At 37.6% G+C, this 26,832-nt stretch overlaps 1 protein-coding gene and 1 pseudogene across 2 annotated transcripts in view; both read right to left on the reverse strand.

The window, feature by feature from the left end:
- LOC131164571 (uncharacterized) overlaps positions 1-26,832 on the reverse strand; it is a 94,917-nt gene that overhangs the window by 8,838 nt on the left and 59,247 nt on the right. For both annotated transcript variants that reach the window (XM_058121862.1, XM_058121863.1), the window contains 4 exons: positions 23,184-23,258; positions 9,828-10,199; positions 9,565-9,657; positions 1,080-1,224 (listed from right to left, as the gene is read on the reverse strand). In XM_058121862.1, the coding sequence (XP_057977845.1) occupies positions 1,080-1,224; positions 9,565-9,657; positions 9,828-10,199; positions 23,184-23,258 (685 nt within the window). The remainder of the gene's footprint in view (positions 1-1,079; positions 1,225-9,564; positions 9,658-9,827; positions 10,200-23,183; positions 23,259-26,832) is intronic.
- On the reverse strand, positions 16,848-20,751 carry LOC131163820 (pyrophosphate-energized vacuolar membrane proton pump-like; annotated as a pseudogene).

Here is a 26,832-nt window from a genome sequence, read left to right on the forward strand (position 1 = left end):
AGTTAGGAAAAAAATTCGTTAGATCACTGTGTAATGATTTATTGGATTGGCTAAAGCAAGGAACAAAAATGACAATAAAATGGCAGCCAGTTGGTACCCAATAGGGAAAAATCGCCAAACATTCCTTCAGAGTTTTCAAAGTAACAAAATAGAAAATTAACTGAGGACGAAACACACAACATTTTTTGAAATTGTTTTCCTTAAGAAAGCAATCTTAACTTGTGTTATTTATCCAATAATGAACACTATTTTGATTATTTGGTTGGCTTCAAAGAAAATAGAGGAAGAGTTAAGAAATTTTTGGCTTTCAAAATATTTATTTAAACTGCATATCTCATAGATTGATCGTCTCTTTTTCCACACAAATTTATTTAAATTGTGTATCCCAAATCAAGACTCAAACACAATATTCTAAGAAAGCTTCACTAACTTTCTGATCTCACAAACTGGAAAAGTGGAAGTCAAGTGCTAGTTGATAAAAACATGGAGACGGGAGCAAATGGAAGGGATGTGAAAATCCACAAATCAAAATCAATCCTAGAACCAAAACTGGCAACCATTCCTGACCCTACATATTAACATAGAAATTAGACCCTAACATCTGCTTCAGGATAAAGTAGTGTTTCTTTGCTTCACTATAGTCTCGGTGTCTTGTGCTTTTGCAGGAGTTCCTTTACTCATGACAGAGTGACTGGGAGGCTTGAAATTACTAGCAATATTTTGTGAACAGTATTTCATTTTTGCTTCTTGCCATTGTGGGTGGACCATTTTCTGTACTCTTTCTTATCTCTTAATTAAATCTTTATTTTCGTGTATAAAAAACACAAGAAATCAAATCAAATGCTGGAGCATACAGTATGGCTTGGCACTACAAAAACAAAGGAACAATCCTTTCAGACAAAAAACAAAAGATCCACTGGGATATCACAAATGTTCAAAAAGCTTGCCAAAAAACGTGACCCCCCCCCCCCCCACCAAACACAAAAAGTAAAAAATCACACACACACACACATGCTCCCACACCCCACATCCACACCTAACCTCACCCACACACACAGATAGATGCACTGTAAGCATACCATGTCCCAAAGATGATCCTTTACTTTTCCTTTGATTTGGAGCTGACCGCACTATGCTCAATTTTTTCCCAAGCAAAACTTGTTTGTTCTTTGCTACTGCAGCGGCAAGGTGTGCATCATCTGAGAAATCAACATATGCCAGTCCCTTCACAAATATAAATTTGAAAGTCAACAAAAATCATAATAGCAAATAATGAATGCATTAAAACATCACAATATATATATATATATATATATATATTTATGGGATATAGCCGACCCCACTTAGTGGGACTAAGGCTTGGTTTTGTTGTTGTTGTTGTATATATATTTATGGGGCAATCCTTTGTTCCAAGCAATCTTGTGCAAAATGCCAAACACATGGTCCAGGATTATGCTAACAGATATGTGAAAAATATATCTGCAGTATGGCGCACTTGTAAGGATGTTGAAATTTTTCCATTTTTAGGATAAAGGTCGTACCCAGTGCACAAGGCTCCCACTTTGAGTGGGCTCTAGGAGAGGTGGATGTTGGCAAGCCTTACCCCCATTTTTGGAGAGGCCGCTCCCAAGTCTCAAACCCAAGGCCACCCGTACCGAGGCGGAGGCACTTGCCATCGCACCAAGGCACAACCTCTTCCACTTTTAGGAAAGAGTTGGTAAATTAGAATAATGATTAAAAGGAAAATTATTCATAAAATTACATTTTACTAATAAAAATTTTGTGGAACACATTGAATTAAAACATAGGATCACTAGATTTAGTGCTCTATAATGAAAATGAACCTGATTTCCAAACAAATTCACAAGTTACCAGGGTAAGATTTTTGAATATTTCTAATAAGCAGTGCTCCAAGCAAGGAGTGCCAGATATAAATAAATAAATAAATCTCTCAGCTTTCTTAGCCAATAAAACCGAATTTTGTTTAAAATTGTTACTATCAAAGTGAGTCCTAGGCTGGCTCTAGTGTTGGAAGTGCAAATAACAAGGCACGAAATTAAGATTAGTTAATCTTCAATATTAGTACTACATAGGAGCGACCTTCCTTGGGATGATGCTTTATTCTCTTATTATTAGGGAGTGTGGGTTGAGGCGTCTTCCTATGGTTTTTTATTCTCTTCACTGCTGTTGTTGGAGGGTTATTGTGCCTTCCAGAGGGATGTTACATCATTGATCCTAGATTCTTCGAGGCTTTATTCTTGCAATTTTTTTTTTTTTTTTTGGTCATTAAATTAGATCAATATGTCTTGTAAGCTTCATTGTGGTATTCGGAAGGCCAAAGTCTCTCCAAGATTAAGGTATTTATGTGGTCGATTGTTCTTAATAAAGTTTAACACCAACAAACCTGCTGCAAATTAAGAGGCCTGCAAAGCCATTAAATTTAAATGTGGATTTCATTTTTTAAAAGTTCAGAATCAGATTCTCAGCTCTTTTTTTTTCCCACTGTCCAGTCATTTGAACAGCTTAGTAAGTTGTTTGAATTATTTAGAAATAAGTGGGTTTGTCCAAATTCAACAATGTATTTGTTGGCTATTTCCATTACCGGTTTAAGTAGGAGTACACAGATGCCTCATCTTCATGGAAATTTTTTTCAGGGTTGTGGGAATTTGGTTGGAATGGAACAAGCATATCTTGAGGGGAAAAAGGATTAAATGTCCCTTATACTCTGGCAAAACTGTTAAAATCGGGATCCTACATGGATAGCTAGAAGGGTTAGCAGGTGAGACAAGAGGTAATAAATGTCATTAGTGTATATGCTCCTCAAATAGGCTAGCAAAAAACCTTAAAAGACATATGGATGGCATTATCCACGGGATATCAAGGACTCAGGAAAAATTCATAGGAGCTTAAATCAATTTAAGAGAACTAGGTGGAGGAATAGGAGATAATATTTTTAGGTTAAAGATAAAATGATCAATTCTTCAAACAATGATAGTTAGCTCTATAAAAAAGAGAGCAAAAGCAATAAACTCATTAGTGACAAGAGGTAATAAATAATCAACTCTTAGCAAGAGTGACAAGAGGTTCATAGGAGCTTAAATCAATTTAAGAGAACTAGGTGGTGCCATGGGAGAAATATAAAATAAGTTAAAGATAAAATGATCAACTCTTTGGAGCATGATAGCTAGCTCCATTAAAAAGCGAGCAAAAGAGATTTCAAGTCAATCTAGAGGAAGATTCTTAGCTAGTAAAGAAAGTGGTGGGATAAATACAAAAAGAATTTTCTATAAAACGTGGCAAAAATATAACATGGAAAATTTTTTGAAAAATATAAAGAGGCAAGAAAATATGCAAAAAAAAAGAAGAAAAAAAAAACGTTTGTGAATCTAAACATAGAACATATAATAATTCATATATTAGATTAGTTTAGATTAGATTAGGAAAAAAAAAGGCAAACATTCAAAATTGTAATAACTATCATAAAATCAAACTTATGAGTCATACACTGGAACCATGACAAAGGTTAATTGAACGAAATCTAAGGTTAGAAACGAGTCTTACAAAATCAATTTGTTTTTATGTCTACAAGACTCAGTAAAAAGCTATATATCTTTTAAGAAGATTTATCGAAAATTTTAGGAAAAAGACGATCGACTTGCATATGATTTTTACTAAGAGAAAGCCTACGACAGGGTTCATAGGTTAGTTCCAAAAAAAAAAAAAAAGATTAGCCTCCATTTGAGAGCATATTGTATACAAATGACCGGTGCCATTTCTTTCTTGGAGGAATGGGAACTGCTTTTGAATCAGCATAAGGCTAAATAAACTTCACCTCCATTTGGGAGTACATAAAAAATAGTGTTTTATAGCACTTATTAGTTATCACTTAAAATAAGCACTTCCACAAAAAAAAAACAGTAGTGTTTGGCTTGTATCATAAGCCTATAAAAAGTAATTATTGCAAAAAGTGCTTTTTCAAAGTCACTTTTTTGAGAACTTTTTTTAAGTGAATTTTGGGAAGCAATATAAGATATCTTTTTGACCAATTATAAGTGGCACTGTTAAAAGGTAGGGTCAACTTTGCAAATATAATAAATTTTAGTGGCAATTTTGTATTTTTTAAAATAAATATTAGAAAATAGCATATTATTTTTTTTATGTATTATAACATATTAATTATCCATGATATATAATATTCAAGTCTAGACTGAATAAAAAAAATCTTCAATTAATTTTAATTAACATTAAATAATTTAAATTTTTAATTTAATCATTAATACTATTTTTTAACATAAATTAATATGATAATCATATGTTATAAATATACATCAATATTAAGAAATGGTCCATGATCGCATAAATTGACGGAAAAAGATTCATATAGCCGACCCCACCTAGTGGGATTAAGGCTTGGTTTTGTTGTTGTTGTTATAATATTAAGAATATTTTCATTTAAAAATAATAAAATTACATTATTTTACTTAACAGAAAATATATAAATTTTAAATAAAAATAATTAACATAATTATCAATTAAATTTTGAATTAGAAATATCAATTTTTTATTTAAAATAATCATATGTTGTTTTATTATGTATTATGACATATTAATTATTAATGAAATATAATTCAGTTCTAGAACGAAGAACCATCTATCAATTTAAATTAATATTAAATAAACTCAGATTTTTAATTTGATTAGTAAAATTATTTTTAACATAAATTAATATGATAGTCATATGTTATAAATATAAATTAATAACAAGATTATTGTTAATTAAAAATAATAATCTTATAAATCTTATATTATTTTACTTAATAGAAAATATTTAAACATTAATTTAAAATAATTAACATAATAATTAAATTTTTAATTAAAAAATATTATTATTTTTACATAAAAAATATATTTTAAAATAATCATATATTATTTTATTATATATTATAACATATTAAATAGTGATGAATATAACAATATAAATTCATATAGCACCCTATAAAAGTGAGTATCCAAATATCACTTTTTTTAAATACAACCAAACACCAATATGACTTTCAATACTTTTCCAATTTAGCACTTATTATCAACACTAATTAAATTCAATACTTTTTTCTAAAAAATACATCTCTCCATAAGTGACTCCAAACGATTCCTTAAGAATAATTTGGCTTCAACTGATCCTTTTGTACCAGTACTGTTGCGACTTTGGTACTTGGCAGCTCACAAGCAACATACAGGCTAACCGTGCCCATCACTCCCTCGCTCTTTTTTGAACGCCTTTTCTCTATTCTCTTTCGAGTATGGTTCCTCTATAGGAACATTGAATGCCCCACTTCGCAAAGTAGCTCCCTCTCCAACAGTTTTTTACGTAATTCCTTTTGAGTAATTTTGACATAATCACTAACCTCAAATTCTTTGTCCTGATTGGATGGTAGAGCAAGCTTCTAAATGATTTTCTTCCCACTGTAGTGGAAGATGTGTTCTCATGCCCTTGAGTCACACCCAAATCATTGAACCAATGAGAACCAAGGAATTTTAACAATTTGATGTGGGGCGAGGGGGGGGGGGTATAGATGCAACTTTGTTAGTGAACTACCCCCTTTGAGGCGAACAATTCGGTCATTTGAAATTCTTTTCCTTGATTGGATCTTATTCCTTTAATCTTACATTGAAATTGATTTTCAACAAGATTGGTGCTTTGCCTTTAGAATTCATGAGGTAAATCCATGTCATTCTACTATGGTCATCAACTATTGTTAGAAAATAATAAGCACCATTGAGTGAACTAATGGAGAAAGGGCCCCAGATATCCATGTGTATTAGATCAAAAGGTGCATCAACAAATTTTTTACTCTCAAGAAAAAACAAACAGGTTTGTTTTGCCATATGACACGTTTCACATTGATGCTTGTCAACAAAAGGAGGGATATTAGGCTCTATACTATGCAATAAATTGAGGCGTTCATCAAAGGGGTGTCCCAAACGTAAATGCCACAATTCTGGTGTCAAAACAGATGAAGAGTTGGCCAAGGTTGGTGAGATGGCAGCTTATCCCCAAGCTGATTCTTCTCCAAAAGATAGAGCCCTTGTTTTTCTCTAGCAATTCCAATCGTCCTCCAAGTTCCCAGCTCCTGAATAAAATATTGTTCAGCCAATAAAATGAAACAAGTGTTTAGGTCTCGGCTAATCTGACTTGTAGAAATGAGATTGTAATGGAAGTTAGGTACATATAGGACATTTTTTAGAATAAGAGCCTATGAAATGATGACAGTCCCTATATGTGAAACTGGTACCGTAGTGCCATTGGGCAGGTTAACCGAGACATTTTCCAAAGGCTTTTTCAGTGTGAGTAGATCAAGAGATCCTGTTATGTGATCGGTTGCCCCACTATCGAGAATCCATGCACTCAATTGGTGATATTGTTTGTGCAGCTCAAAGAATGTCTCAAGGAAATAGATGAAGCAACAAGAAGCTTACCGTTATGTTTTGGTAAATTTATACCTTGATTTTCTGAGTTGCTGCTAGATGGAGTGGAATTTTGGCATTGCAAAAGGGCTATGAGTTGTTGTATCTGATCTGGAGAGATGTTCAGATTTGTCCCTCCCGAGCCTTCATCTAAGGATGCATTGTTGGCCACCTTGTGCTGGTTCCTGCCTCCAGTTCTTAGCTTATACAGTTTGTGGTTTGGAGGGTATCCATAGATTTCCCAACAAGTTTCCACGGTATGATTTGTTCTCCCACATTTCGTGCATCATGCTCTCTCCTTAGGACCCAATCCCTCGTAGTTTCTTCCTTTTGTCTGCCCGCTTGGCATTTCCCTTCTGATTCTAAGGTCTGCCACACTGCAGATTCTGAAATATTTTTGACCGGGTTAGTAAGCTCATGATTCACCTCTCCTCGTAGAACAAGGTTGAACACATCATCTAGTGAGGGCAGTGGGTCCTTCAATAGAATCCCGTTCCTTAGGTCTGCATGAGTGTCATCCAATACCATAAGGAATTTCATAATCTGTCTTCTCTTGAGCCTTTTGTTCAGCACTGAAACAGTGCCACAGTCCACTGCCGAGCATTTGAAAGGTTCTTCGTACCTCATTATCTCTTCCCAGATGAGTTTCAACTTGGAAAAGTAGACACTTGCTGGATTTTTTTCTTGTTTAGTTGTTGACAGCTGTTGTTCAAGCATGAAAATTCTGTTATTGCTTGACCTTGCAAACCTTTTCTTGAGCTCATCCCATACTATTGATGCAGAGTCCGACCACATGATGTATCCACCAATCTCAGGTGAGAGACTGTTGGTGATCCAAGATAGGATCATATGGTTGCATCTCTGCCACTGTGGGTATTTGGCATCTGTATCAGTAGGCTTTGTGATGGTGCCATTGATGAAGCCTAATTTGTTTTTGGCTGAGAGAGCTACATACATAGCTCTATTTCAAGCATGATAATTATGAGGAGTTAATGGTTGTGAGACTAAAACAAGTCCAGTGCTCTCCCCATGATGTAGGAAATAAGGATTGGAAAATTCATCTTCAGGTTGGTGAGGTTCGACTATAATGAGGGTTGGTAAGAAAGAAGATTTTGAGGTGAAGGTGGGATGTTAGGATTGGTAGAACAGAGAGATTCAAAGCTCTTGCCCTGATACCATGTCAAAAGAGAGAATATTTGGTGTTGGCTACCAATTTGGTTACCAATGAATTCGTATTGATTGAACTGAAAATTACAAGATGTCTTCTCCTAATATATATAGCTAAGACAGAAAACTGAGTCTATACAACATATTGGAAACCGAATCAATAGAGGGCAGCTATCTACTCCTTACAATCTGCATTTCAGACTCCAAAGAAGCAAGCGGCTCCTCTAGCTTTCTTGTAAATCAGGGGCTTGTCTTTCCAAATAAAGCAAAGTCAAAACTGAGTTATAGGGAACAACAACATGCAGCTCTGATCCACAATTTTCACTCCTGATTTTCCTTTAGTTTTCTCAATAGGTTGCGTCAAACTCATTGTGCTTCATTATCCAACATCCCTAGGATTCTCTATTTAGAATGCCCTTACTTTTGTCAAGTCTCCACAAAGATTGATGTGTGATTTCCTCTAGTCTCTGGGGGGAGTAAAAGAGACCACTTAGTTAGCTGGGAGGTGGTTAAAAAACCCAAATCCAAAGGGGGGCTAAGGCCTCCCTAATTGGTAAATGGTTGTGGAGATTTCCTTTGGAAGTGAACTCCCAATGGCACAAGGTGATCAAAAGTAAATGAGTTCCATCAAAATGGGTGGGAGACTTGAGAAAGTGGTATTATTTCTCATGCCTGCCCCTAGAACTTTGTGTCGCTTGTTGCATGTGACAACAAGGTCCGTTCTAGGGAGGATGTTTTGGAATGGTGAGGCTCTTTGGAGCTGAAGGTGCCTCAACTATTTAAGATTTCTTCTCTCCACAATAAACCTATCGGCCCATTCTTTTCTTCTAACGGAGGCTCTCTCTTATGGAATTTCCATCTTTTAGGAATCTCAATGAAAAAGAGGTCGACACGCTTACCACTTTGCTTTCAAGAGAGAACCTGGGAGGGGGTTCTTCATCGTTGTTATCAAAATCTTTTTTATCACCTCTTTTTTTAGAACCCCTTCCCTGAATTTTCCTTTCAAGACCCATCATTTGGAAGGCTAAGGTCCCTTCAAAGATTTGAACCTCTCACTATGACTCTGAATAGGGTTAATACGCACAATATGTTATAGACAAGAAAGCAATACATGTCTCTTGATCCTAACATGTGCATGATTTGCAAAGAGTGCGATGAAACAAATGCTCACATTTTTTCTGCATTGTAAGGTGGCATCTTATCTTTGGAATGCTCTCTTCTCTTACCTTGAGAAGCTTGGGTGGCACCTTAATATGTGAGAGATATGTTGCTAGTGAGTTATTGGAGTTTTGAATCAAGAAGTAAGAGTTGCATTTTATGGAACAGTGCAGTTTTTCGCTATTTTATTGACTCTTTGGCTTAAGGATGAACACAAGAACTTTTAAGGGGCACACAACTTGTCCTTGTTTATTATGGGAAAGAGTGCTGTTCTTGGCCTCTTATTGGGCCCACTCTTTTGGCTTTTTTTTGGAGGGGGGGGGGGGGAGCGCAGAATGTTATTGCTGACCAGCCCTAAAGAGGATTGAAGGGCAGCCTTGTTGTTGTCTTTTTGGCTGGTGATCATTCTTCCTGGAGGACACCTCATTCTCATCCTTTATTGTAAATTGGTCCAGTTCTCATTAAATTTTCTCTCTCGTATAACAAAAAAATAATCCTCCATCTGCCACAGATAAAAGCAACTTTCAGAAACACTTTCTCTTCTATATGAAAGTGTGCAATAAATTAAAAAATAGTGTCAGTATAGAAACATATCTCTGTACATACAGTTAAGTACTTATATACGAAAAGCAAAAAAAAAAAATTGACTGAAAGCACAGAAGGATTCTTTAGAAATGACAACAATAGGAAAAAGAATCATTAATAACCCACCATTGACTCAAGTTGATTTCTCAAAAAATTAAAAAAAAAATGGAGAGAGAGAGAGAGAGAGACCCTTGATTTTCCAGAATATTTTTCAGTCAATATTCGAATAGCCACAACACCGCCAACATCGCTGAAGAAATTGCGTATATGTTCATAAGTTGCCTGCAGAAAATGTCACCATCTGTACCATAAGTTCAGATAGAATCAAAGTTGATTGAAGTACTCATGCATGTGGACACATTGGAGTGCATGAATTCTTGTTTATAGTACAAATGAGGAAGGAAAGAGAAGGGAAGAGAGAAAAGAGAAGATAGTATGGAGGTTCAACTCGCCTGAAAGTTAAGGTTTGATATAAATGCAGTGCACTGGTCTGTGTATATTGGGGTTTTCTCAGGCATAGCATCTTTGCTTTGTTGCCCACTAGTGCTATCAGCATTACCAACATTGGTGTCACATTCTTCTACTTCATTTGCTTCAACTGAGTTATGAGCTTGAGTTTTATCTTTCCCAGACACATTCTTAGGGTTTTGAGAAGTATTTTTCCTTCGTTTTGCTAAAGGCTGTTCATCTGTTGTGTTAGAACTTGCCTTCCTCTTTTCATAAGGATGTTTCTTAAGCAGATTCCCTTTCTGATCAGATGCAGCAATAGCTTTGGGCTCCTGCTGTAATCTAAATAACTGCAGTTCATCCAGACGAGGTGTAACCTGAGAAGATGGGGAAAATGAGTCAATCATCCCAAGAACAGATGCCCAACAATCCAAAAATCCATAGACAGGCTAACATATGAAGGTTGCATTGGTTCTATGAATTGCTGCTGCACCAACCATTACCACATCCTACGAACGGAAAAAATCATAAAAATGCAAAGCTGCAACCTGACACAAAATTTAACCTGGCTGACAGGCCTCTCTGTGTGGAAGCTATATGCAGTTAAATATGAGTCTGGTTTCCCTCAACCCAAATGGAATCTGAAAACAATGTACGACTTGTTCTCTAAGAGGGTTTATGCCATTGAATATGAGCCAAAGTTTACTCCACCCAAATGAATTCTCAAAATAATACGGGATTGATCAGCAAACCCTTTCAAGGGATTATAGTTGAATACTTTATCAAGCTGGATGATGTTGTTTTGTTGCAAACAGAAACCATAAGAAATGATAAAATAGTCTTCATGGAAGAACACTAGCTGAATTTTAAGGGTCTCACACAATTAATGCCAAAGAGAAACAGAATTAAGGAATCAACAACAAAAATAAGGCAAGTGGACAACAACAACAGAAAATTCCCTTTATCAGAAAATTGTTACAAATTCATGAAGGCCCAGCATGGGAATACAACATGAGTCCTGAAATCAGATGGTAATGGTACATGATGCAAATTTTGAAGTGTTTGATGATAAAGCCACAGTTGGCAAGGGACAATAGAATAAATCAACACAATTAAATCCAGCTATATTGCATAGTAATGAACATAAGAAGTGCTACATTGACAACCATACACAAATATATTGAACTTCCTGGTTTGGTGGACCACTGCCGACAGGGGTAGTGGCAGGGTGGTCAGCATTAGGGGAAGAATGGGGTGTGGTGAACAATGGAAGAAACCTAACAATCACAAAAATGGATCAAGGAGTTCTTTATTGCTCAACAGAGAATAACTACAGTTTCTGAATTCACAGTACACCAAATAAAATAAAATTTCATTACGATTGCACTAACTAACAAGAGCAGAACATAGTAATAAACAGATTCAAGAAAATCTTCATATGGTACTTTTCCAGTCTTAGCTGACTCCAAATAGTTGGAAATGCTTAGCCATTGTCATAAGTTTCTCTTAATGGTTATTTAGTCTTTTAGCATTATTATTATTATGTGTAAAGAGTTTTATTAGTAATAAGTGTGAGTTAGTAAGGGTATTATGGTCATTCTAGTAAGGGTATTATGGCCATTCCTATTGTGCTTACATATATAGTAAATAGAGGGAGAGATCTATCATTGAGTTTAGGTCTTCCATTTTACTCAATTACTCAATGTGGTATCAAAGCATGATCCAAACTAAACCCAACTCTCCTCAGCCGTCTCTGGAAAACACCATTCCCACAGCTGCCCTTCCTAGATTCACCTCCATCCCATATTATCACAAAACCAACCATACACCCATAAACAGACCCCCCCTGACGACTCACCCCACAAAACCCCATCGTTGGAGGTGACCCCACACGCCGGTCAAATTCTGGTAGGCCAACCCCATGCGCCGGCACGTGAGTGAATTTTTGGTCACCTTTTTCCTTCTTTTTTTTTCCCCTCTGCCATGCTCTGATTCCTTCTCTAGACTATATTATCAAGCTGTTAGGTCAGTTTTATGCTCAAAAATTCAACTTTTTCGACTATGCACTGGCGGCATTCCATTAATGTTTGTACAAGGCTTGTGACGGCTCCTTTGTGAGTTTTTTGGAGCCATGGCAGCATTCATATGTTCAGTTGTGAGGCTGTGGCAGTGCTATATCCGTCAGTGAGTCGCCCGTGGCAGTGTGGCACCCAAGGAATGGTTGTTTGATGCTTTGTGAAGCTGTTTATCAATTGTTAATGAGTTTATCGAGTCTGAAACAGTGGGATTTGCTGTGTTTTTTTTATTCATTATTCTAATTCCTTCCATATACCAAAATATCAAGCTGTTGAGCATGTGTTTTTGCTCCAAGATCCAATCTTTGTTGTGACAATGCACTAATGGTAATTCGTTAGTTGTTGTTCAATGTTAGTCATGGTCATTGGTGACCTTCTTGGGGCAGTGGACGTGCTCATAAGCTGTTTTTTTTTTTTTTTTGTGTGTGTGTATGTGAGGCTGTGGCAGTGTTGCTTTCTTGGGGCAGCATGTGAGTTTCTTGGTGCTATGGTAGCCTTGTACTGATTTATTTGTCGCTTGTTCATGGTGGGTCACCTTGTTCGTGGTTGTTCCAATTGTTCCAGCAATTAATCTTATGATAAGTGGTCTGAGTTTGTGAATGTTGGAATGGCGTTTTCAAATCCCAAAAATATGATTCCTTTGCTAGTCGCTTGTTTAAGTGAACCGTGTACTGTGACTATATCAGATGAGGAGTATTCTAGGTTTCTACAGTATCAATTGTCTTAACAAGCATCTTATCACATCGCTTCTTTTGCCTAAAAAGGTAATCCTACAGTCTGCATGTCATCTAATATCTCCTTCCTACTAGTCCTTGGATTATCGATTCTGCTGCTACTGACCATATAACAAGTGCAACTAACTTCTTTTTCGATCTCCAATATCTTAAAAATCTCTCTAGTCACCCTTGCTGATAGATCCACTATTGCTATTAAGGGGATAAGAACAGTAAATCCTACTCCTCCTCCTCCCTTTCTTCTGCTTTATACATTCCTAAATCTCCTTTCAATCTTATGTCAGTTAGTAAGCTTACAAAGTCACTAAATTGCTCTATCACATTCCTTCTTGATTTTGTGGTTATTTAGGATCTGAAGACAGGAAAGACAATCCATGTGGACTTTACTACTTTAAGTCTCCTTCTCCACCCATAGTAGTCAGAGGCGCGAGGAAAGCCGAAGCACAAAGCGTATTTGAAGCCGAGGCACGAGGCGAAGGCGCGCGCCTCATGAAGGTGAGGCACACAACTATTAAAATGATGTAAAATGCCTATTTGGGCTAATTGATATATGAACATATGAATATTTAGTAATATTAGAATTTAAAATGCAAATACATTACATCAACAACAACAACAAAACCAAGCCTCAAGTCCCATTAGGTGGGGTCAGTTATATGAATCCTTTTCCGCCAATTTATGCGATCATGGACCATTTCTTTTGACAGATTCAGGGATATTAAATTTGTACTCACTATCTCTTCCCAAGTTATTTTAGGTCTACCCCTACGCCTTCTACTACTCCCCACAGTAACTAACTCACTCTTCCTCAGTGGCGCACTATGTAGCCTACGTTGCAAGTGTCCATACCATCTAAGTCGTCCCTCCCTTATCTTATCTACCATAGGAGTTACACCTAACTTACCACGTATATGTTCATTCCTTAATTTATCTTTCAATGTTATACCACTCATCCATCTAAGCATTCTCATCTCGGCAACTTTTACTTTTTGGATATTTTGTTTCTTCGTCGCTCAACATTATGATCCATATAGCATAGCTGGTCTTATAGCTGTCCTATAAAACTTCCGTTTTAATTTTAAGGGTATTCTACAATCACAGAGCACACTTGAAGCACTTCTCCATTTTACCCTACCTGCTTTAATTCTATGCATTACATCATCTTCAATTTCTCCTTCAGCTTGCATAATAGATCAAAGGTATCGAAATCTACAAGTGCTATTTATTTCTTCATCATCAAGTTTAACTTTGTCGCCAATATTCCTCCTATCATTACAAAAATTGCATTTCATATATTATGTCTTATTTCTACTTAACCTAAAGCCTCTAGATTCCAAACCTTCTCTCTATAATTCTAACTCAGCCTCTACTCTGTCCCTAATTTCATCAATTAATACAATATCATCTGCAAACAACATACACTATGGAACCTCCTTTTGAATATTTTTAGTCAATTGGTCCATCACTAAAACAAAAAGATAAGGACTTAAAGCAGATCCTTGATGTGCACCTATCGTGATTGGAAATTCTCTAGTTTCTCCATCTATAGTCCTTACACTAGTCATTACTTCATCATACATATCCTTAATGACATCAATATACTGTATACCTACTACATACACCCTTTTTTTTCCTAAAACCCACCATAGGATTTCCCTAGGTATCCTATCATATGCTTTTTCTAGGTCAATAAATATCATATGCAAGTCCCTCTTCTTTTCCCTAAACTTTTCCATTAATCATCTTAAAAGATATATAGCTTATGTGGTAGATTTCCCAGGCATAAAACCAAATTGATTTTCTGAGGCCTTCATTTCTAACCTTAATCTTTGTTCAACTACCCTTTCCCATAGTTTTATCGTATGACTCATAAGTTTAATTCCACAATAGTTATTACAATTTTGAATATCTCCTTTATTTTTGTATATAGGCATTAAAGTGTTTTTCCTCCATTCATCTGGCATTTTCTTTGTTTTTATAATTGTATTAAACAAATTAGTTCGCCATATAATTTCGTTATCATCTAAGCATTTCCCAACTTCAATTGGGATGTTATCTGGTCCTATAGCTTACCCATTTTTCATCTTTTTTAGTGCAAACTTAACGGATTCATAAACGATTTCAAAGTCTAAAATCTAAATATCCTCCTCAATCAAAGTCTAAAATCTAAATATCCTCCTCAATCATATATTTCGAGCAATAACTCATTTTGTTTTAGTAGCTAATAGCCTAATACAAGCAATAACCCATTTACGATTTAAGACTTGTATAATGCATTTCCAAACAAATTATAAAATAGTAGCAAAATTCAATAAAAAGAATATTATGTATTAGTTATAAATTTGCATTAAACTACATATTTAATTACATATAATATTTTAAGAAGCAGCAGCAGGCAACAGAAAAAGAAGCTTACGAAGGTTCAAAGGCTCAAAGACGACCTCGCTGCTGGTTCGAAATGTCGAAGACGAAGTGATGAACTCACGCTACTGGTTCGAAGGCTTGCACAGATGAACTCGCGAAGGATCCTACTGGTTCGAAATGTGGAAGACGAAGCCGCGAAGGGTCGTGCTGGTTCGAAATGTCAAAGACGAACTCACGCTACTGGTTCGAAACTCAAAGATGAGCTCGCAAAGGCTCCTGCTAGTTCTAAATGTGCAAGACGAACCCACGAAGGGTCGTGGGGCTTTGAAGGGTCGAAGAGGGCTAAGGCCCCTATTTGTTCGAGTCGAATGAGGGCTAAGGCTAGGGCTCTGGCCTCTGGCTATTTCATCATTTAACAGGCTCAAAATCTTCAAGGCGCGCCTCACGGTGCCTAGCACCCCTCTACACCTCATCGCACCTCACTGCTTCTCTTGCAGGTCGCCTCGCCTCACATGGGATGAGGCGCTGGCCTCCTCGCCTCGCTGCGCCTCGCACCTCAGGCGCGCTTTTAACTACTATCTCCACCCCTTGCCCACACAGTCACATCTACACAACTACAAATCCATTGTCGTCTTGATCATCCGTACTTTGACAGGTTGAAACAACTAGTTCTTATATTGAGTTATGTGTCTAATCTTGAGTGCAAGTCCTATCAATTGGGCAAGCATCATTGTGTTCCCTTTGCTCCACAGGTCGACAAATAGGTCCTTTCATGCTTGTCCATACTAACATTTGGGGTCCTAGTCATGTGACATCAAAGTTAGAGTTTCATTACTTTGTTACATTTGTTGATGACTACTCTAGGATGACTTGGTTATATTTAATAAAATATCGTTCCTAGTTGTTTGATATCTTCTGTGCTTTCTATTCCCAAATAAAGACTCAATTTGACATGCCAGTCAGGATACTTCGAAGTGACAATGCTAAGGAGTACTTCAGTACCCAAGTCAATGCTTAGTAACTCTGGTATGATCCACCAATCCTCTTGTGCCCACAACACAACAAAATGGAGTTGCAGAGCGGAAAAACAGACATATTCTTGAAGTCATTCATACCCTATTGTATCAAATGAAGGTCCCCAAAGTCTTTTGGAGTGATGTTGTTCTCACAGCTTGCTCCCTCATCAATAAAATGTCATTCTCTGTCCTTGGTGGTAAAATTCCATTCTGACAATTGGGGTCCTAGTCATGTGACATCAAAGTTGGAGTTTCAGTACTGTCAGATTTTAGGGTCTACATTGTTTTGGTCTTAATGTCTTACCCTTCCATAGGGTTTGGTATCATTATATAGAAAAAGTTTACATAGTTGGTGCCATATTTTCAGGAAAATTTTCAGCACCTAAATGCTGCCAGAATTTCAAGAACATGTTGCCAGACTTTCAGGCACATGTTCAGTGCCAGCATGCTGCCTGATTTGCAGCATTATTTACAGCTACAATATAAATATAAAATAAACATCATAGAATACAAATTATTAACCATGTTTTCCCACACTCCCCTTCAAGCTGGTGAATGGGTATTTTCCATTCCCAACTTGGATACAATACTCTGAAACACTGAACTACTTGACCCCTGCCTGGATATTTTGCAATTTGTGGGGATCGAACAATCTCCTCCGATTGTGTTGTAGTGGTTGTCTCTGCAACCTCCTACATTCTTCACGAACAATGATCTCTTGGCGATTAAGGCCGATCACTTGAAACTACCAGCAATGAAGGCTGGTAAGAAAAGCTCTAAGAAATTCAGCAATGAAGGCTGATCATGAACAATGATCTCATGGCAATTGAGGCCGATCACTCGAAACCACCAGCAATGAAGGCTCGTAAGAAATGCTCTAAGAAATTCAGCAATGAAGGCTGATCAAGAACAATGATCTCACGGAAATTAAGGTCGATCACTCGAAACCACCAGCAATGAAGGCTGGCAACGGTAGAAATAAGAACAGAAACTGCTCCAATAAATTTCAGCAATGAAGGCTGAAATGAAAAGTAACGGAAACAACCAGCAATTAAGGATGGCAATAATAGAAATAAGAACAGAAACTGCTCCAATAAATTTCAGCAATGAAGGCTGAACTGAAAAGTAACAGAAACCACCAGCAATGAAGGCTGGCAACGGTAGAAATAAGAACAGAACCTGCTCCAAGAAATTTCAGAAATGAAGGCTGAACTGAAAAATAACGGAAACCCCCAGATAATAAGATCCAAGATTGATAACTGCACCAATTTTCTGCCAACAGCATCCTCTAGCAGCCCCTGAAAGAACACCCTGTATCCCATCTAGGAAGTTGGATGGTGCAACAAAAGGCAACTTGATTGCTACATATCTGGCAACTTCTGTTTCATTGCTATAAGCATAGCCCCAAATGTTGCGAATCAATATCAGCACTGACCCAACCAAAACACCCTCAGTAATGGCAATTACTAACACAACACATACTACCATTCGAGCTGTTCGTGGATGCCCAGCTCCTAGTTCATTTGAAACTCGAGTGCTCACAGCACCATTGAGTCCAAATGGGATCATCCAAACAATTGCAGCTGTATTGAGGCAGATAGAGAGCACCAAGGTTTCTAACTTTGGATTAGGAAGAAGACCAGATAAAAGAACCATCATTTCACATGACCACATTTCCACGCATACCATAAGGGCAGAAGGGGCAGAAGGAACAGCCAGTCCAAGAAAAGGGAGAATATTGTGTAGGGCTACCTTTGAAATTTCAGGATCTGGGCCAAGAGTCATGAGAATGGATCCTGTGTTTGCCCCCAATAACAGCAAGGGGTATGCTTACAAGCAAAAGAACAAACATGGCTTTCTGCATGTGAACTCCAAGCATGTGGTACTGCTTTGCCCCATAGGACTGGCCACATAATGAATCCAACGCACTTGCCATTCCCATCAACAAGCTGAAACCGGTCACGATTGTGAAAGAAGTGGCCATTGAAGAACCATAGAGAGCTAATTCACCTGGATGACCAACAATCAAACCAATGAAGACCTTTGGGGTCAAGACATCAACTTTCGAAATCCCTGCACGACTCACAAAGGCACCAAACAGAGCCAACGACACCAGTGCAGCAGATCCAATGGCAAATCCCTTTCCTATAGCTGCAATGGTGTTTCCCACAGCATCAAGGGCATCAGTTCTCTCACTGATACAGTGGCTCATGCCGGCCATCTCAGCAATGCCTCCAGCATTGTCACTGATAGGGCCATAAGCATCAATGGCCAATCCAGTAGCAATGGTACTTAGCATTTCAAGAGCTGCCACAGCAATACCATACATGGCTGCAAAGCTGAAATTAACAAAAATACTGATTGCAATAGCAAAAATAGGACTTATGACAGACTTGTATCCCAAGGCAAATCCAAATATAACATTGGTGGCAGCTCCAGTCCTGCAGGAATCTGCAACCTCTTGTACGGGGCTGTATGCATTGCTGGTGTAATACTCAGTCACAAACCCAATAATAAGTCCAGCCCAAAGACCAACAGCCACACACAGGAACAGCGGCCAGTTCTTAACAACCTTCTGAGCACCAAAATTGAAGATTGTAAATGATGGTGGAAGGACAATCCAGCTAACAATTCCAATTCCCACAACCATAAGAAGGGTGGAAAAATTAAGTTGTTTCTTCAATGATGGTTCCATTTCCTTGACAGCCTTGATTTCAAAGAAATCAGTTGCAAAAAGGGTGGTGACCAAACAAACAAGAATACCCATGGAATTAATAAGCAAAGGATAACAAATTGCAGTGAAATCATGATGAATTCTGAAGGATGATATGGAAGCAACAACAAGAGCTGCACAAGAAGATTCGGCATATGAGCCGAAAAAAATCAGACCCCATTCCAGCAATATCCCCAACATTGTCACCAACATTGTCAGCAATCACAGCAGGATTTCTTGGGTCCTCTTCTGGAATGTTTCTTTCTACTTTGCCCACAAGATCAGCTCCAACATCAGCAGCCTTAGTATAGATACCACCGGCAACTCTCCCAAAGAGAGCAATGGGAGAACCACCAAGACCATAACCAGTAATAGCCTTAAAAAGGCCTTCCCAGTCATCACCATAGTATAGAAGTGTAAAGCACCAAGAGACCATTTGCAGCAAGGAGAAAACCCATTACTGCACCAGACCAAAATGCAACAATAAAAGCCTTTCCAACACCCTTTCTTGCTTCTAAGGTTGTCCTTGCATTTGCATATGTAGCAATTTTCATGCCAAGGAAACCAGAAACTACTGTAGTGACAGCAACAAGTAGGAAGGACAGAGCACTGAAAACAGCTGTGGAAAGGGACACTAGCACAAAACAGTGCTCTCAGGACTTCAAATATCCAGAACTTACAACACTTTAGACCTTCCAAAATCCAAAACTTCAAGAGGCAGCAATGACTGCAGAAGTGAGCTTACAATATGCTAGGAGGAATAACTTAACCACAAAAAACAGGGCAGACCACAAAAAAGTACTGCAGGCATTTAATAAACAACCTGGCAGCAGCTACAGGCATTATGCTGGCAGCAACTGCAGGCATTATGCTGGCAGCAACGCAAATAGAGTACAGCTGATAGCAGCCCGTGGAACAGAGGAACAGCAGCATACTAGAAAGAGAGTATAATCGACTTTACATCAGAAAATCACCATGAAAACACGCAGCTTCCTACCAAGGATGCTGCACAACCTAACAAAGAGGAAGTGTGTCCCTAAACGACTCTCAAAACAACCTAATCAGATATTAGGATTGTCAGTTTCGGCTCTTTGTGTTAAAGCTCTCCACAGAACCCAGGAAGAGAAAGATCAAAACCGCAAAAGACGTCCTGCTCTGCTTCTCCTCAGAGCAGAGCAGAGGATGAACAGAGGATAGGGAGAGAGACAGGCAGTAATAGAGGTAGCTAGGCAAAAATAGCTGCAGTAGGCTCTGATACCATGTCAGATTTAAGGTCTACATTTTTTTGGTCTTAATGTCTTACCCTTCCATAGGGTTTGCTATCATTATATAGAAGAAGTTTACATAGTTGGTGCCATATTTTCAGGCAAATTTTCAGCACCTAAATGCTGCCAAAATTTCTGGAACATGCTGCCAGAATTTCAGGAACATGTTGCCAGAATTTCAGGTATATGTTCAGTGCCAGCATGCTGCCTGATTGCAGCATTATTTACAGCTACAATATAAATATAAAATAAACATCATAGAATACAAATTATTAACCATGTTTTCCCACAAGTACCTTGTTGCATTTGTTGATGACTACTCTAGGATGACTTGGTTATATTTAATGAAAGATCGTTCCGAGTTGTTTGATATCTTTTGTGCTTTCTGTTCCCAAATAAAGACTCAATTTGACATGCCAGTCAGGATACTTCGTAGTGATAATGCTAAGGAGAACTTCAGTACCCAATTCAGTACTTAGTAACCATGGTATGATCCATCAGTCCTCTTGTGCCCACATCCCACAACAAAATGGAGTTGCAGAGCGGAAAAACAAACATATTCTTGAAGTCACTCGTACCCTATTGTATCAAATGAATGTCCCCAAAGTCTTTTGGAGTTAAGTTGTGCTCACAGCTTGCTCCCTCATCAATAAAATGTCATCCTGTGTCCTTCGTGGTAAAATTCCATACTCAGTTACCTTTCCTAAGGCTCCTTTGTTCTCCTTTCCTCCTCGTATATTCAATTGTGTGACCTTTGTCCATCAATTATCTCTAGGAATGGATAAGTTGGATCCTCGTGCTATAAAATGTATTTTTCTGGGCTATTCCTATACTCAAAAGGGATATCGATGTTACAGTTCTAATTTAAATTGATTCTTTGTCTCTTCTGATGTCGCCTTTTTGAGTCTACACCATACTACTCTGATTCCTTGAGTTTTGTTGACCTTGTTGAGTCCCTTCCTCTGCCCTGCCTTCTAGATCCAAACCTAGTATCTGTGCCCAATTCTCCTACATCTTCATCGCTTCAATCAACCCAATTTACAAGTATACACACAGCGAATCAAGGGGAAGTGCCTCCTCCAACTTCTACTACAGTTCCTCTAGTTCCCTTGTCGAATGATCTTATTTCTCATGATGTTGATCCTCCAACAACAATTCGAATAGGTAAATGCACTTGTACCCAACATCCGATCTCTAATTTTGTTTGTTATGATTTCTTGTCACCCTCTTATTACTATATTGTTCGTACTCTGTCTTATGTTGCTCTTCCAATATCTATTTCTGAAGCCCTATCCCATTCTGGGTGGAGGACGACAATGGTTGAAGAGATGTGTGCACTACATGAAAATGATACTTGGGATTTGGTAACTCTTCCTTCTGATGAGTCTGTGGTTGGTTGTCGTTGGGTGTACAATGTGAAGTCAATCTTGATGGTTCTGTGGCTCGTCTGAAGGCCAGACTTGTTGCTAAGGGGTATACTCAGGTGCATGGTTTGGATTATTTAGACACATTCTCCCCGGTTGCTAAACTTGCCTCAGTATGTTTGTCTGTTTCTTTAGCCACACTTGTCATCTCTACATCAGTTCGATGTGAAGAATGTTCTCCTACATGGTGACCTTCACAAGGAGGTATATATGTTGCTCAAAGGGAATTAGGTTAAGTATGTCGGCTCAAGAAGTCATTGTATGGATTAAAACAATCTCCAAGAGAATGGTTTGGCCTTTTTAGTGTTGTAGTACTTGAGTTTGGCCTTCATCGGGGTGCAGTAGATCACTCTGTATTTTACTATCATACTCCATTGGGCAGTATTTTGCTTATTGTATATGTGGATGACATTTTGATCACTGATGATGATGATCAAGGCATCAAGACCAAAATTTTTTTCTACAGAGCAAGTTCAGACCAAAGTCTTGGGACCATTGAAGTACTTCTTGGGTATAGAAGTATCGAGATCTCATACGGGAGTTGTCTTGTCGCAGAACAAGTATGTTCTTGATCTTTTAGATGAGACAAGGTTGTTGGGATCCAAACCTGTTGATAAACCCATGGGTCCTAATAGTAAGTTAATGCCAAATATGGGTGATTTGTTGCCTAACCCAGGTCGGTATCACAGACTTATTGGAAAGTTGAATATCTCATTCACTCAATCAGTTATATCCTTCGCAATAACTGTTATGAGTCAGTTTCTCAATTCCTCAAGAACAAGTCACTAGGATGCAGTAATTCGCATTTTGAGATATCTCAAAGGTGTACCAGGGAGAGGTCTCTTATATTAAGGGGCCACACTCATATTTAGGGGTATACAGATGCAGATTGGGCCGAATTACCATCCTATCAAAGTATCCACAATCGGGTATTGCATCTTTGTTGGTGCTAATTTGGTATCTTGGAAAAGTAAGAAACAAACAGTGGTTGTCAGGTCGAGTGTTGAGTCAAAGTATAGGGCTATGGCGCACACTACATTTGAACTTGTTTGGCTGAAGAATATATTGAAACAACTAGGTTTTCCACATTCTCAGCCTATGGAGTTGATGTGCGATAATCGAGTTGCTATACATATTGCCTCCGACCTAGTCTTCCACGAGCGGAAAAAGCATATTGAAGTTGATTGCCACTTTATTCGAGAGAAATTTGTACAAAAGCTTATTGCAACCACTCATGTAAAGTATGAGTTTCAGGTTGCTGATTTGTTCACTAAAGTCTTGGGAGGTGCTCGTGTGAAATTCATTTGTAACAAGCTGAAGCATATGATATATATGCTCCAGCTTGAAGGGGAGTGTTAATGGCTATTTAGTCTTTTAGCATTATTATTATTATGTGTTAGAGTTTAGTTAGTAATAAGTGTGAGATAGTAAGGGCATTATGCGCATTCCTATTGTACTTACATATATTGTAAATAAAGGGAGAGACCTATCACTAAGTTTAGGACTTCCATTTTACCCAATTACTCAACAGTTTCAAACTTACTCCACATTTTTTTTTTCTCTTAATTGAAATATTTTTTGCACTGACAATGATAAAATAAAAAATAACAGATAACCTTTGTCCAAGAAACCAAAATTTGAATAAGTATGCCCCTCATTTGGAACGACCTAAAAAATAAGTACTTATTATGAACAACATGCATTCAAAAAAAAAAAAAGTACATAAAATTTTGGTACATAATAAGAAGAAACAAAAGCAGGAAAGCATACCTTCCGCTCAGCATGGTCAAAATCTTCGAGCGCACCATATTCTCTCTCAAAACGTAACCATGAGTGGCATATGTCCTGAATGATTCTGTTTTTTAGGACAGGAAGATATCATCTAATCCAAAAATTATTACATAGCAATTGCAAGCTTCTAAAGAACATCAACATCCAAAAGGATCTCAAAACAAATTTTCCAATATGGTTCACATAAATGAAATGGTAACATGTCATTATAAATGCTGTGGTTAGATCATTTTATTGATCACAATTAGAAATAAACTGGAGGAGATCACAACCAACCATGTGCAATAAAGATAAAAGTAAAAAAATAATAATAAATAAATAAACAAACAGTTTGGAATCAGAAGGGCAAATAAGAAATCAAAGACAGGAGAGAATCATTCAACTCCAGGAAAGACGCACAAGGCAATACATCTCTCTGCCCTTCTCTTTCAGGGCAGGATGGCAGATCTATCCTCCAAGTCAGTTACCATTACAGCATTCTATTACATCAATTGATCTCATTTCATGCCATTTTAGCATTCTGGGTAGTGCAGTGCTAGGACAATCAAAAATCAGTTGATATTATCAAGAAGTCGGTCCACTCAGTGCTTCATCTATTAAATTATTACAATAATATACATATATGGGAGTCATTATTATCTAAGCCATCATGTCTATGGTCCATAATAGACTTGTCATTCAGTAAGTCAAAGTTCATATTTCCAAAGTCAATTTACAAGTCTAGTCTAAAGTTCAAATTTTTTTCCTTTTCTATGTTTTTTTCTTCTTTTATTTTTTTATTTTTTTTCTTTTTTTTGTTTTTTGAGTCTAGAGAAGCTAAAACAATTGTGTTTCAATCATAATTATTTACCAATGAATTTTTAATGCCCCTAGGGCTTCCCAATATTTATATATTCATATTCAACAACTAGGCAAGTTCAGTAGAGATTTTCCTTCCATTAGCTTATAGGTTCTGACCTGTTCAGAATTCTCTAAAAATATAGACGAATGGGCTAATGATTTGCAGAGTATTGTCTTCCATCTCTTCCACCATTACGTGTCCATGCGACAGGATTCCTTTTCTACGCTATATTCTTTCAATTCTCCTAAATATATTTGGAAAGTGTCCTAATCAGTCAGCTTTATAGCAATGATTTTTTCAGATTTTTATTACATACACTGCATCAAATTGGAACCAGAGCAAGTTCCTTCCTTGGGCATGCTTGTGTCACTTGTCATCTTTCATTTTGCAAGTCTGGTGATACTATCTTCCAATGTTCAAACGCCTTTCTTTGAAATTGTGAGTTTCTCTCTGAGTTCTTTACAATCCTTCAGCTGTTTCAGTTTATTCCTTGTGCCTTAAACCAAGTCACTCTGGTCTGGTTTCTCAAGTTAACTGGCTGGTATTTATTTTAGCTTCAATCACTAAATATGCCAGCCCTTCAACTTCAAAGAAAGATTAGTTTAGTGGTTATAAAAACCTTTTACAAGAAGGCCACAGTGGATGAGTCATGAGACAGTTAAATCCCTGAAGAACGGATAGACTTTGAACTGGTTCAAATTAAAGATAACAGCCTTCAGAAACTCAAGTTTAGAACAAGGTATACGGCAGAAGGAAAGCATTGCAAGTTAGTAATGGACAACAGCAACTGTAAAAGTAACTCAAGTAATGGTGGAAAAATTGAAGCTTGGTTGAACACCTGCAGCCCTACCATTCATTGGCCCATAAAGAGAAGAAAATGTTTATCACAGAAAGTTAATTTCTTGTTAGGAGTCTTATACAGAATATGTTTACGTGATATATACCAATGGATACATGAGACATTCAAATTGGTCATCCTTTGCAACATGACTGAGGTGCTGCCCATGATGACAATAACAGTGCATGTTTTTTCTATATTGAAAATGATGACACAAGAAGAACATAGTTTTGACAAGGCCAGCCATTTTGTAACTGAGAGTGAGTACTTGACAGAATTAGGTAGTGCTTCCTCAACTGGAAATCAAATTATAGCAGATGAGGCTCCACATACATTTACAGATTTACTAGCTCCCAATTACCAGAGCAATGACTTATAACTGAACCAAGCTGTCCCCCGAAATTGATGATGTTCCCCAATAATGGCTGCCACAGCAGTGAGGATGGTGCAGCTGTAAACATATTATTTGTGATGAACTACAAAGTCACACACTATAGAGATTTATTGAAGTTTTTCCAGAGGACATTGTCACAGTTTTTAAGGGTCAGCATGTTGTACAAGAACATGTTGATGCAATTGCTGCAAGTTATGTTAAAATCATGAGTAGACCAATAACGAAAACAAGTGTTAAAAAATCTATAAATATGTAGAAAGTTTGAGACAGCAAATTAAAAAACATGAGGCAGGGTTCCTAAGTTGCAAAGACGAGTATTTATAGGACTGAATTGGAGGTTGGATTACTATTTCATATCATAAAAATGAACATCAAACTGGTATTTACCAAAAGTTAGGAAGCCTATAATTATATATAAACACTTGTGCAACAGCAAAACTAAAACCACTCACACGGAGGTGGAGTTCCTTCTGGGGGCTTCAGGTTGATCCTGTGCTGGACCAATCAAAACATTAGTTAAGTTACAGTGACCTTTAATGCCCCAAGGTTGTCATGACCTATTCCAGTTTAGAGTCTAAGAAGAGTCTGTACAGATTTACTTTCCATTTCTTCATTAGCCTGACCTACTCAGAATTCGCCAAGAAGTGGAAGAGTGGTCAAGGATTCACAAGGTGGCAACTTCCATCTTCTCCATGCCACATGCCCGCACACGACAATTTTATTTGTTAAGGCTTGACATACATTGTTAACCAACAACCTAACAGCTTAAGTGTTTGGTTTGAGAGGTAATCTAACAAGTGGTATCACAGCCTACGGTTCAAGTTGGGCTCTAGTGTTCACAGATGAGTTATTGTAGATGTTGACTCCGTGGAAATGGAGTGGTGCATCTACGGATGCTTATCTCATAGATGACTCCCCATGGTTTCCAGAATTTCCCATGGTTGAGTAATGGCTCTTAGTTAATTGCTTGACACAGATTGATCAAGAATAGCTTCAGTTCTAGGTGGAATGGTTTAAAACGCACATGGGATGGGAAGATTGTTGAGATTTCACATGTTTGTTCCATTGAAAAAACTGAGTGCAGGATGGCTGAATACATGGTTGGGCCCAACACCCAATAGCTTTAGCTTTTGGATCAAGTTGGTGCTCACACATGTATCTCAAGCCCCCCCCCCCATGGACACTCCTAGTTATTTTAGGTAAATTCATAATCTTGGTGTCGGAGCCATTCTTGCTAAGAGGTCCTAGGCTCTAGTCTTGTTGCCCATGTTTATTTGTTAAGAATTATCACTTCAATAGTGAATGTGTTTATCATTTGTTTCTCTCTCCATGTGCAATTGGGCTGCACATGTGGGGCAGTGTTGACACTTGATATACATTGTTGGCCCACAACCAGCTTAAGATTTTAGGTTAAGTGCCAATCTAACAATATTTAACCTCATATTCCTTTAATTCTCCTAAATCTCTTCTGAATCTATCCAAATTAATCAACCCATCACTTTTAACTCGACAATTATTTACGCTTATTTTCATTACTCATGCTGCATCATTCAGT

The sequence above is a fragment of the Malania oleifera genome, chromosome 9, assembly GCF_029873635.1.
Source record: "Malania oleifera isolate guangnan ecotype guangnan chromosome 9, ASM2987363v1, whole genome shotgun sequence".
NCBI classification, from domain to species: Eukaryota; Viridiplantae; Streptophyta; class Magnoliopsida; order Santalales; family Ximeniaceae; genus Malania; species Malania oleifera.